Here is a 12,487-nt window from a genome sequence, read left to right as displayed (position 1 = left end):
ATTGTGTCTGTCTCCCAATATGATACAGGTGCAAAAATCCATTTAAGATCTCCCCACCTCTTGCGGCCCACTCCGATCTTCCAGAGGACCAATTCTGTCCCTCGCTATCCATTTGCTCTTAACATATCTGTAGAAGCCCTTGAGATTCTCCTTCACCTTGTCCGCCATAGGAACTTTTTTGCTTTCTGTAGGTCTTCCTGATTTTCTTAAGTGTTCTCTTGAATTTATTATATTCAAGTACTTCATTAGCTTCTTGCTGCCTATACCTCCTATGCTCCTCCTTTTTCTTAACCAGGGACTCAATATCTCAAAAATCCAAGGTTCCCTAAACCTGTTACCCTTACCTTTTATTCTGACAGGGTCATACAAACTCTGTACTCTCCAAATTTCATTTTTGAATGCCTTCCACTTACCAAGTGCAACTTTGCCAGAAAGCAACCTGTCCTAATCCACAGATCCTTTCTGACTCTTCTTGAAACTAATGTCATTATGATCACTGGATGCAAAGTATTCCCCTACAGAAATTTCTGTCACCTGTCCTGTCTTGTTTCTTAAGAGTTTAGTATCACACTCTCTCTACTTCGAACCTCTATGTATTAAGAAAACTTTCCTGAAACTTTAACAAAGTCTATCCCATCTAGCCCTTTTAGAGTATGGGATCCCGAGTCAATATGCGGAAAGTTAAAATTACCCTCTATCATAGCTTTATGCTTGTTGCTTCAGTCTGTAAGCTCTATAAAAATTATTCATTTCCTCTTGATCTCCCTAAAAATTACCTAATTCCTGCAGATTATTGGGCGGTCTATAATATAATCTCATTAATATGGTCGTACCTTTCTTATTCCTCAGTTCCACTCATATAGCCTCAGTAGACAAGTTCTCTAGTCTGTCCTATCTAAAGAATTCCATTACATTTTCTGACTAGTAATGCCACCCCTCTCCCTTCAATCGCTCTCAACCTATCATGTTGAAAACAACATAACCCTGGAACATTGTGCTGCCAGTCCTGCCCCTCTTGCAACTAAGTCTCACTAATGGCTACAATGCATTCATTCTATGCGCTGATCCATGCCCCGAGTTCATCTGCCTTTCTATAAGACAGAAGCAGAATTAAGCCATTTGGCCCATTGAGTCAGTTCCGCCACTTTATCATGGCTGATCCTTTCTTTCCCCTCCTCAGCCCACTCCTGGCCTTCTTCCCATAATCTTTGATGTCGTGGTGAGAAAACCCAAAAGTCTGAGATACAAAGTGACTTGGAAGTCCTTGTGCAGAACATCCAAAAGGTTAACTTGCAGATTGAGTCGGTGGTGAGAAATGTAAATACTATGTTAGCATTCATTTCAATAGGTCAAGAATATAAGAGCAGGGATGTGATGCTGAGGCTTTATACAGCACTCACCTTGAGTACTGTGAAGTTTTGCCAGCACATCGAAGTATTGGAGAGGGTTCAGAGGAGGTTCACAAGAATGATTCCAGGAATGAAAGGGTTATCATAGGAGGAACATTTGATGGCTTTGGACCTGTACTCACTGGAATTCAGAAGGATGAAGGGGGAATCTCATTGTCTAGGCCTTTCAACATTCAAAAGATTTCAGAGTAGATGTGGAAAGGATGTTTTCCCATGGTGGAGGAGTCTAGGACAAGAGGGCACTGCCTCAGGATAGATGGGTGTCCATTTAAAACAAATGTGGAGAAATTTCTTTAGGCAAAGGGTGGTGAATTTGTTACCACAGGCAGCTGTGGAGGCCAGGTTGCTGGGTGCATTTAAGGCAGAGATTCATAGGTTCTTGATTCCTCCATTACTTGCACTGAAGCATACACAAACCAGAACTTTAGTCCCATCATGCTCCATGTTTTGATTCCTGACTTTGTATGTAGATTTAAGAACAGTTTTACCCACAATCACTCCATTATCTGTCTGGCTCTTTGGTTCCCAGCCCATGCAACTCCCCTACCCCCACTCCATACAGCACTAGCAAATCTTTCAACAAGGATATTAGCCCCCATCCAATTCAGGTGCAAACCATCCCTTCTGTATAGGTCCCACCTCCCCTGGAAGAGAGCCCAAAGGCCAATAATTATGAAGCCCTCCCTCCAGCATTACCTCCACAGCCGCATGCTAAATTGTATGATCTGCCTATTTCTAGCCTTACTAGCACGTGGCATGGGTAGCAATCCTAAGATCAAAACCCTGGAAATCTTGTCCTTCAACTTAACACCGAACTCCATGAACTCACATTGCAGGACCTTGTCACTCTTCTTATCCACGTCGTTGGTACCAAGGTGGACCACAACCTCTGGTTGTTCACCCTCCCACTTAAGAATGCTGTGGACTCAATCTGAGATGTCACTGACTCTTGCACCTGGGAGGCAACATACCATCCAAAAATCTTGTTCTCACCTATCTCTTCCCCTAAGCAATGAATCCCCTATACTCCTGATCACCTCTTCTCCCCTCCTTCCCTTCAGAGTTAGAGGTAGACTCAGTGCCAGACCTGAATCTGCCTCTGCCTCTATGGTTCAGAAGGGAAGTGGGGGTGGGGGAGGGAGAGGGAAGAACAGACAGCTGTGGCATTGCTTTGCCAAGTCACCCCCCCCCCCCCACACCCAGCCGTATCCAAAGCAGTATAGCTGTTATTCAGGAATACACTGCACTGGCTGCTTACCCCTTTACCTCTTCCTGATGGTCACCCAACAACCTGTTTCGTGCACATTGGGCGTAATAACCTCCCTCTATGTCCTGTCGGAAAAACCCTCAGCCTCCCAAATGATTTGGAGATCATCCAGTTCCAATTCCTTAACATGGCAGCTGAGTGCACTTCGTATAGGTGTAGTCTTCAGGGACACTGAAGGTCTCCTTCCCTTCCCATATCCTGCAGAGAAGCATTCCACTATTCTGCCTGGCATCCCCACTGCTCTAAATGTGCAATAAGAAAGAAAAATTAAACGATCTACCTACAACCTTCGCCTCTATGAGCCGAAGTCTGAAGTCCCCACTCAAACACTGGCTTGCTCTCGTAATAACCTCACTACTTAAACTTCACTTTTTACTGGCCCTTATCAAGTGCCTATTTATGCACAAACATCTCCTCAAGAACCGTAGCATGCAGAAAAAGTAACATTTAGTAATATAAATGACTAGGCAAAAATGAAAAATGTGGAGGGAAAGGACTGTTTAGCTACAAAAACAATGTAATTGCCAATTTAACTCTAATTTCATCTGTAGGATTCAGGAGAGGTTCTTTTTGAAAATAGGCAGAGTTCCACGCCCTTCCTCAGACATAAACAAAAGCTACAAGACAGGATTGCCACAACAATATTATTCTAAAAAATACTGAAATAAATATTTGAAAAATAAAACTTGCAAAAAGCACTTCCTCCCTTTCCTATGTTGTTTTCTGGTATTAAATTCACCAGACTTCCAATTTTTGATGCCCAATTAATTCCTCAAATTGCTTGATGAACATCTGCAAAAGAAAACCCACAGTTTATATCGCAATTTAATTCCACCAATTCTATCACTGAGGGCCTGCAGTGAATTAAAAGAGGAACACTCCTAACCAGATCTCACACTTTGCACTTCCTCTTGCAAAACCCACCACCAGCAGGAAACAAGTCTCCAAAATAGAGCAAATGATTGCTTCATCCTTTGCAAAACTATTGTTGAAAAGTTGTATTTCCACTCGCAACATTCTCTATTAAAGCCATTATGCAATGCACATGATACACAATTTTATTATTGTACATTTACAAAATGGTTTGTGAACACCCTTTTGCTAGTTCAGTGCGTAAAATTTTTCAGTAACTTTATGTATTAAAACAACTATTCACCATAGGTAGATTACAGATAACCAAATGCTTCAACTACAAAAAAAAACTTAAATCTTTGAAAATACATAGATGTATTTCACACTTGGGTCCATATTTATAATAACCTTTGATTTTTATTTCAAAACAGTCGCACTGTTACTACCACATGATGTATTTGTAACACCAAGATTAATCTACTCACATTGTAATATTAATTTTATTTACATATTTTGCAAACTATTGGCAAGACAAACACTTATAGCCATTCCCAAATGCCCTTCAGTAGATGGCATTCAATACATTCCATATGAAGCTATCCACACCCAACTGAGCAAGACCACAAAATATGGGACAAAATTAGGCCATTTGATCATGGTCAATTTATTTTCCCTCTCAACCCTATTCTCCTAACTTCTTCCAGTAAGCTTCAACACCCTCACTAATCACAAACCCAACAACCTTCACTTTAAATTTAACCAATGACTTGACCGCCACAGCTGTCTGTGGCAATGTATTCCACAACTTCAGTATCCTCATCTCTGTTCTAAACAGACATCCTAACCTCAAGCTGTGTCCTTGATTCTTCCACTACTGGAAGCATCCTCTCCACATCCACTATTTAGGTCTTTCAATATTCAATAGGTTTCAATGAGATCCACCATCACCCCATGCCCCCCGCACCAAATTCTTCTAAACTCCAACAAGTACAGGGCCATTAAATGCTCCTTATACTCTTCCATTTCTGGGATCATCGTCGCAAACCTCCTTGGGACTCCCTCCAACGTCAGCACATCCTTTCTTCGATATGTGGCCCAAAACTGCCCCCTATACTCCAAATGCAGTCTGACCAATGCCTTACAAAGCCCGTATTAGATCTTGATGTCATATCTAGCCCTATTGAAATGAATGCTAATACTGTATTTGCCTTACTTACTACCAACTCAACCTGCAAGTTAACCTTTAGGGATCTTGCAACAGGACTCCCAAAGTCCCCTTGTACTTTGATTTTTGAGTTTTCACCCTTTTTCCAAAGTGCATGACCATGGACTTACCTACACTTAATTCTAACTATAACTTCTATATCCATTCTTCCAACCTGTCTAGATCCTTCTGTAGACTCCCCGCCTCAACACTATGCCTCCACCTATCTTCATATCGGCTGAAAATTTGGCTGTACTGCTATCAATTCCAAATCATTAACATAAAACACAAAGTAGTGAATCCAACACTGATTTCTGAGTAACACTAGTCACCGCAGGCAAGCAGAAAAGGCCTTCTTTATTCCGCTATTTGCCTTCTGCCTATCAGCCTATTTTCTAGTCATGCTAGTATCTTTCCTTTAATACCACAGGCTCTTATCTTGTTCAGCAGCCTTATGTGCAGCACCTTGTCAAAGGCCTTCTAAAGATATAAGTAAACAACATGCACTGATTTGCCTTTGTTGTCCCTGCCTGCTATTTCCTCAAATATGTGGGAGATACTGGGGCTTTAAATCTTTTACATGTGACAATGAAGGCATGACACTGTTTCCAAGTTCCAACCTATCATTTCAGTATCATGCTTGATTTGGGAGGAACTTGGCAATAGTGGCGTAACTAAGCACCTGCAGCCCTCGTCTTTCTAGATGGCAGAAATTGCAGGTTTGCAAGGACCCATCAAAAAGATTTAGATCTTAGTTTATATGGGAGGGAATAAGTACCAAAGTAGGCAATTTAATCCACATTAATGCTTAGGCATGTGGGGAGCATGGGCTTGCATAACATGCAAGAAAAATACCATCTGCTCTATAGAGTTACATCTTAAGTTCTGATACTAAAAAAGTCAAGGGCCTGAAACATTAAGCCTGCGCCTTTCCCCATAAACCCTGCCTGACATACAGCACTTTCTGGTTTTAAGATTTCCAAGTTCTGCACCGTTTGGCTTTTAGATAAACAATATCACCAACAGCTTAGGAATCAGTTTGCCATTACTGTAAATACAAATTATTCACAAGAACCAAGAATCACAATTGCAATGTTGCTCGTTCTGCAACATCTAGCCGCTACTACAACAAGCCCAGCATTCCCTCTGCCATCAAGATTTCTGAGCAGTCCATGAACCCTGAACACCATCTTGTTTTGCACTTTTTTGCAATTCATAGTATTTTTTTTTAAATGTCTATTTGCACAGACTGGCCATCACAAAACATCTAATTTCACATATACAATTCAATGATAATAAACCTGATTCCAATTCATCCAGATTGCCTGCCTGCCCATCCAATTTCATATCCCATGAACCAAACCAATCACTTTCCAGGAATGGAGCAATGAACTGCAGTGCACCAAGGGGCTCGTATTGAAACATTTTACTTGATAAGGTAAAACATTTACAGGCATGATTTAATGATTGTATTATTTCAAATTCTAAGTACCATACAAATCAATTTGTTACTTGACTGAAATGGGCCTACTTTGTAAACTGCTACAGAAGAACTCTTGGCTACAAGAGACTGAAGATGCTGGAAAGCTGGGGAATACACAAAGGGATCCAGTGTGGCTCTATTGGTAAGAGATTGAATTGCATCTTTAGAAAGAGGTAATATAGGGTCAGAGAATGCTGAATCTTTGTGGGTGGAGTTAAGGAACTGCAAGGGTAAAAAGACCATTATGGGAATCATATATAGGCCTCCAAATAGTAACCAAGATGTGGGGTTGAGATTGCAAAGGGAGCTGGAAAGGGCATGTAATAAGAGCAATGTCACAGTTGTAATGGGGGACTTCAATATGCAAGAGGATTGGGAAAATCAGGTTGGTGTCGGATCGTTAGAGAGGGAGTTTGTTGAATGCCGACGAGATGGCTTTTTAGAGCAAATTGTGCTTAGCCTAGTTGGAGAAAAGCCATCTTAGATTGGGTGTTGTGCAATAACCCTGATCTTATTGGGGAGCTTATTGTAAAGGAACCCTTAGGGGGCAGTGATCATAATATGATTGAATTCATACTGCAATCTGAGAGGGAGAAGCATAAATCACAGAGGAATAAAGGGGATTACAGAGACATGAGAGAGGAGCTTGCCCAAGTGGATTGAAGGGAGACACTGGCGGGAATGACAGCAGAACAGAGGTGGCTAAAGTTTCTAGGAATAGTTCACAAGGCACAGGATAGACATGTCCCACAGAAGTTCTCAAGTGGTAGGACTCAATAAATGCAGCTGACATGGGACTACATAAAAGTCAAGGAAAGGGCATATAAGGTAGCAAAGGTGAACGGGAAGTTGTATGACTGGGAAGATTTAAAATCCAACAAAAGGCAACTAAAAAAGCTACAAGGGAAAAGATTAAATATGAGGGCAAACTAGCCAATATAAATCAGGACACTACAAAGTTTTTTCAGTTATACAATAAAAGGGAGGTGAGAGGTGATATTGGACCACTGGAAAATGATGCTGGTGAGGTAGTAATGGAGGACAAAGAAATGGCAGATGAACTTAATAAGTACTTTGCTTCAGTCTTTACTGTGGAAGACACTAGCTGTATGACAGAGGTCTGTGAGTGTCAGAGAGCAGGAGTGAGTGCCATTGCTATTACAAAGGAAAAAGTGTTTGGCAAACAAAGGTCTTAAGGTGGATAAGTCCGTTGACCAGATGGATTACAATCCAGAGTCCTGAGAGGTTGAAGAGATAACGGATGCATTGGTCATGATCTTTCAAGAATCACCTGATTCTAGCGTGGTCCCAGGGGACTGGAAAATTGCAAGTGTCATTCCACTCTAAGAAGGGAGGAAGAGAAAAAGAGGAAATTATAGGCCAGTTAGCCTTACCTCAGTGATTGGGAAAATACTGAAGTCTATTATCAAGGATGAGGTTTCAGGGTGCTTTGAGACTAATAATAAAACAAGTCAAAGTCAGCGTCATTTCTGTAAAGGGAAATCTTCCCTGACAAATCTGTTAGAATTCTTCGAGGAATGTCATTTACTTAGATTTTCAGAAAGCGTTTGACAAGATGCCTCACATGAGGCTGCTTAACAAGATAAAATTCTACGGCGTTACAGGAAATATACTGGCATGGGTACAGGAATGGCTGACAGGCAGGAGGCAGCAAGTATGAATAAAAGGGGGCTGCCAGTGACTCGTCACTATTTGGAGCGCTACTTTTCGCATTGTTTGTCACTGATTTAGATAATGGAAGTGATGGCTTTGTGGTAAAGTTTGCAGACGATACCAAGATAAGTGGAGGGGTAGGTAGTGCCGAGGAAGCAATGCGATTGCAGCAGGACTTAGACAAATTGGAAAAATGGGCAAAAAAATGGCAGATGGAATACAGTATTGGGAAATGCATAAAAATGCATTTTGGTAAAAGGAACAATAGTGTGGACTATTATCTAGATAGGGAGAAGGCTTAAACATCAGAGGTGCAGAGGGACGTTGGAGCCCTCGTGCAAGACTCTCAGAAGGTTATTTTACAGGTTGAGTCTGTGGTAAAGAAGGCAACTGCAATGTTAGCATGTACTTCAAGGAGAATAGAATATAAAAACAAGGAGATAATGCTTAAGCTTTATAAGACAGTAGTCAGGCTGCACTTAGAGTATTGTCAACAGTTTTGGGCCCCTTATCTCAGAAAGGATGTATCATCACTGGAGAGAGTCCAGAAGAGATTCACAAGGACAACTCCTGGACTGAAGTGGTTAAATATGAAGAGCATCTGGCAGCTTTGTGCATGTACTCACTGGAATATAGAAGAATGAGTGGGGATCTCACTAAAACCTACTGAGTGTTGGAAGGACGAGACAAAGTGGATGTGGAGAGGACGTTTCCTCTGGTGGGGGGTATCCAGAGCTAGCTGGCTCAACCTCAAAATTGAGGGGTGACTTTTTAAAACAGAAGGAGGAATTTTTTTTGAGTCAAAGAGTGGTGAATCTGTGGAATGCTCTGCCAGAGACTGCAGTGGAACCCGAGTCTGTGGATATATTTAAAGCACAAGTTGATGGATTCCTGATTGGTCAAGGCATCCAGGGATATGGTGAGCAGGCAAATGTATGGGGTTGAATGGGATGCTGGATCAGCCATGATGTGGACTGAATGTCTTAACTCTGCCCCTCTGTCTTACGGTCTTAAAAATTCCCAACATTTTTTTATGCCATGGACTAATACCATTGCAAGGGGCCTGTGGACCCCAGCTCTAATGGAACTTAACAGGTCAATTGCCATCTATGGAGGAAAATATATTGCTTGGAAGTAGGTACAGAGGAGAGGTCAGGGGTAAGTTTTCTTTTTACACAGAGAGTGGTGAGTGCGTAAATGGGCTGCTGATGACGGTGGTGGAGGTGGATATGATAGGGTCTTTTAAGGGACTCCTAGATAGGTACATGGAGCTCAGAAAAATAGAGGGCTATAGGTAACCCTAGGTAATTTCTATGGTAAGGACATGTTCGGCACAGCTTTGTGGGCCAAAGGGCCTTTACTGTGCTGTAGGTTTTCTATGTTTCTGGTGAAGACCCTTCACCTGGACATAAAATTCTTGACTGCACCAACTTTTTTTGAAGTTAGGTAGGGTCTTGTCAATGACAAATTTAAGATTATCAGTGCTCATCTTACCAGGAGTGTTGAAAATTCTTACATAGTACATGCATAAAACCAGTTTCTGCAATAAAGACCAGCAACATAAGGGTTCAGATTGAAGATAACTGTCTGAAGAAACAAAAAAGCAGAGATTTGAGCTTTACTGAAAAAATAGAGCTTGGAATACTAACAGAAACAGATCCGAAAGTAGATGTCACAGGGGACTGGATAACACATGAAGAAAACTCTTTAAAATAAACCACAGTCAAACTGGCCCAAGTATCTTCTCTCCTGATTTTAACACTTGAAATGGACTCTTAGCCAGGAGGTGAACATGCTGACACTAATTACTCGCATGATGGCCTCTGCTACAATTATGATCTCAAAATAGTGTTCTACTGGCATAAATGAGGACAGTGTTGCCCAGTTTTCTACTCCCATTCACAATGTCACACAGGAGCCAGTTAATTATACATGTCAGTTCTTTGGCTGCTTTGATGATCATTGTGACAATATATCAGAAGATAATACCAATTTATAACATTTAGAACTGCATGGCAGGCAAGCCTTCCATTTAAAGGAATATTATACTACAACCAGAAAGATTATAGGCCTGATCAGATCACAGGTGAGTCACAACTGTTCTCTATTTCAACACTGTATCAGAGTCCTTATTTAAGAGTTAGATGGCAAATGTGTCATTAGAGCGTGCATTTGAATCCAAAATAATCAGCAAAAAACCAAAAAGGATTTTAAACACTGCAAACTGGTATTTTTTTTGCATGAAAATGTTTCAAAAACAAGAAAAACTTAAACATTTTAAATAGTAATAATGTATAGTGTTAAAAAAACAAATTGTATCCGTGATTACAATTTTCAGAAGTTTCTTCACAGCACCCAACTTATTTAATGAAAAAAGATTACAAGAAATTAATATTCTGAAGTCAGGATTAGAAACGCTAAACAGAAACAAATTCTCACAACTGTATTCAGATTTACAAAAAGACAGCTATACGAGACTTCAAGGTGTTTAACTTCCATGCATTCCTCCGCACACAAAAGACTAGCATTTGTGAAAATTATCTTACTGAAAACTGTTTCTAAAAATCTCGACTTAAGTACTCGCCTTTAAATCTAATAATTATGCAAAATAAAACTTCACATCAATAAACTGAAAATCCTATTGTATTCATCACCGTCTTGCTACTGCCAGACAAAGCTGATTAGATGGCCCATCCCATCGTGCCTCCACCACATCGGCTTTATAATTGTATGGGATTCTTGTTCGGAGAATTCTACGAGGAATCTGCCTGTATAGAGTCAAATTCACTAGGCGCGACTAAAGCAAGTTTCTTTCAGACGTTGCGCCTGGGCAGCCCAGACAATGGAAACAATGCGAGGCCTAATAATATTCCAGTAGAAGAAAGTCAGGCTGGTCTGACTCCGAACGCCTTTATACAAAGAAAGTCATCGAATGCTCAGGTTACAGAGTAATCCACTTACTCTCTCACAAAATACCGCATTTTTGTAAGAAGAAACCCGGCGTCCCCCCCCCCAAGTGAAATGCCTGCTATATATCATGATTTTATGGATGGTACGTGGCAAAAATGTCAATCCACAGGGGTTACTTTTCACATACATACAGTATAGGCATATTGGGCTCTGCTTAATAACTCCGCACCGAAAACTTCGCCTAAATCCAGCCGCCAGGCAGTCTAATTCAATTGGTGAGAGACTTTTCAGAACAGCCGCAATCTTACATTTACTCATTAAATCATGTTAAAGAGAAGCGGAGAAAGCACTGGACTTATGAGTAGGATTAAGAGAGAATGCGCCAACATGACCTCGAGTCTAAGCCCCGGCGCCAGCCACCCTACACAAAGGTGAGGCTCTACTGAAAAGAGCGAACCTTCTATTTCCCCTTCCCTCCGCCCATCCACTAACAAAACCAGCTTTTTCCCATATTTTAATTTGGCACAGTGGGCCGGGCTCAAGCCTGCCGAGGCCCGGCCTTTCCTGATGGCTTGGCACCGGGCGAGATGCAGCGAATCTCAGCGCTGCCCTTTTCAAACACACATATACATACAATGCAAAGACTAGAGGGAAAGTACGGCCAGGACCTGTGGAGAGCGGAACCGTGCGGCACTCACCGGCACAACACCAGGAGGACGGCGACCCATTGGGGAACTTGGTGGAATCCGGCACGATGCAGACGCTGGTCGCCAAGTGGGGGCACTCCATGTTCAGGGGCTAGAAACCGGCAGCAAGCGGCGCTCTCGGTGCAGAGCTCCGGAGGAGGAAGGAGAGAGGGAGGAGGCGGAGGGAAGGGGCTGAGCCGAGCGCAGGAAGGGGCGGGGGACGATGCGGAACTAGCCTCTCGACAGGCCCCGCCTCAGGCCGACATCTTTTCGGGCCTAGTGAAGCGCGGAGCCAGCCTGCTGCCTGGGGGAGAGGCGAAAGCGCTAGGGTGGTTCTGGACTTTATTAGAGCCGAGAGTAGAGGCCCTGGCTGGGCTCCAACGGAGACTTTCCCCCATTAGTTCCTCAATTAACCGCCACCCCACCCATCGCCTTGACAACTGTTGTCCCTCACCCCGTCTCCCAGGAGATTTGTCCCGGCGTTTGACGTCACAATCCTCCGTGACGGTCATTTGTTGCCGTCAGCGTGACATCATAACGACCGCCCTAACGACGACCAATACCAGTCAGTGTTGGGGCGCTGGTAGTCAGAGCCGCGGAGTGAGTGAGTAACCTGAGGCCCGGCTCTTTGGCCCCCGGCCTGGCGATTATTGTACCAGAGTTCGGGGCCTGGGCCCGGAACCAGAGGAAGTATGGCTGCGAAATGGTTTGAGAGAGGAACTGGCCAAAGTAGATTAGAAGGGGACGCGATCAGAGATGAGGGCAGAGCCGCAATGGCTGGAGTTTCTAAGAGCAATTCGGAAGGCGCAGGATCGGTACAGCCTAAAGAAGGCACAATCGTGCCTGAGACAGGAGGTCCAAGCCAACATAAAAGCAAAAGAGAGGGCAAATAATAGAGCAAAATCAGTGAGAAGTTAGAGGATTGGGAAGGTTTTAAAACCACCAAAAGGCAACAAAAAAGCGAGAAAATATGAAGGTAAGCTAGCCAGTAATAGCAAAAGA

General features: G+C 42.6%; 1 protein-coding gene across 3 annotated transcripts in view; it reads right to left on the bottom strand.

Annotated features, from left to right (window-relative positions):
• Positions 1–11,934, bottom strand: part of usp3 (ubiquitin specific peptidase 3) — a 121,297-nt gene extending 109,363 nt beyond the window's left edge. The window contains exon 1 of one of the 3 annotated variants that reach the window (XM_072282224.1): positions 11,498–11,934. In XM_072282224.1, the coding sequence (XP_072138325.1) occupies positions 11,498–11,588 (91 nt within the window). In that variant the 5' untranslated portion in view covers positions 11,589–11,934. Of the gene's footprint in view, positions 1–10,543; positions 10,567–11,497 lie in introns of those variants that run through there. The other 2 variants (XM_072282221.1, XM_072282223.1) reach the window with 2 other exon arrangements.
• Between the last annotated feature and the right edge of the window lie 553 nt (positions 11,935–12,487).

The sequence above is a fragment of the Mobula birostris genome, chromosome 18 (assembly GCF_030028105.1).
Source record: "Mobula birostris isolate sMobBir1 chromosome 18, sMobBir1.hap1, whole genome shotgun sequence".
In the NCBI taxonomy this organism is placed as follows: domain Eukaryota; kingdom Metazoa; phylum Chordata; class Chondrichthyes; order Myliobatiformes; family Myliobatidae; genus Mobula; species Mobula birostris.
Note: the sequence above shows the minus strand (reverse complement) of the source record. Positions and strands in the feature narration are given on the sequence as shown.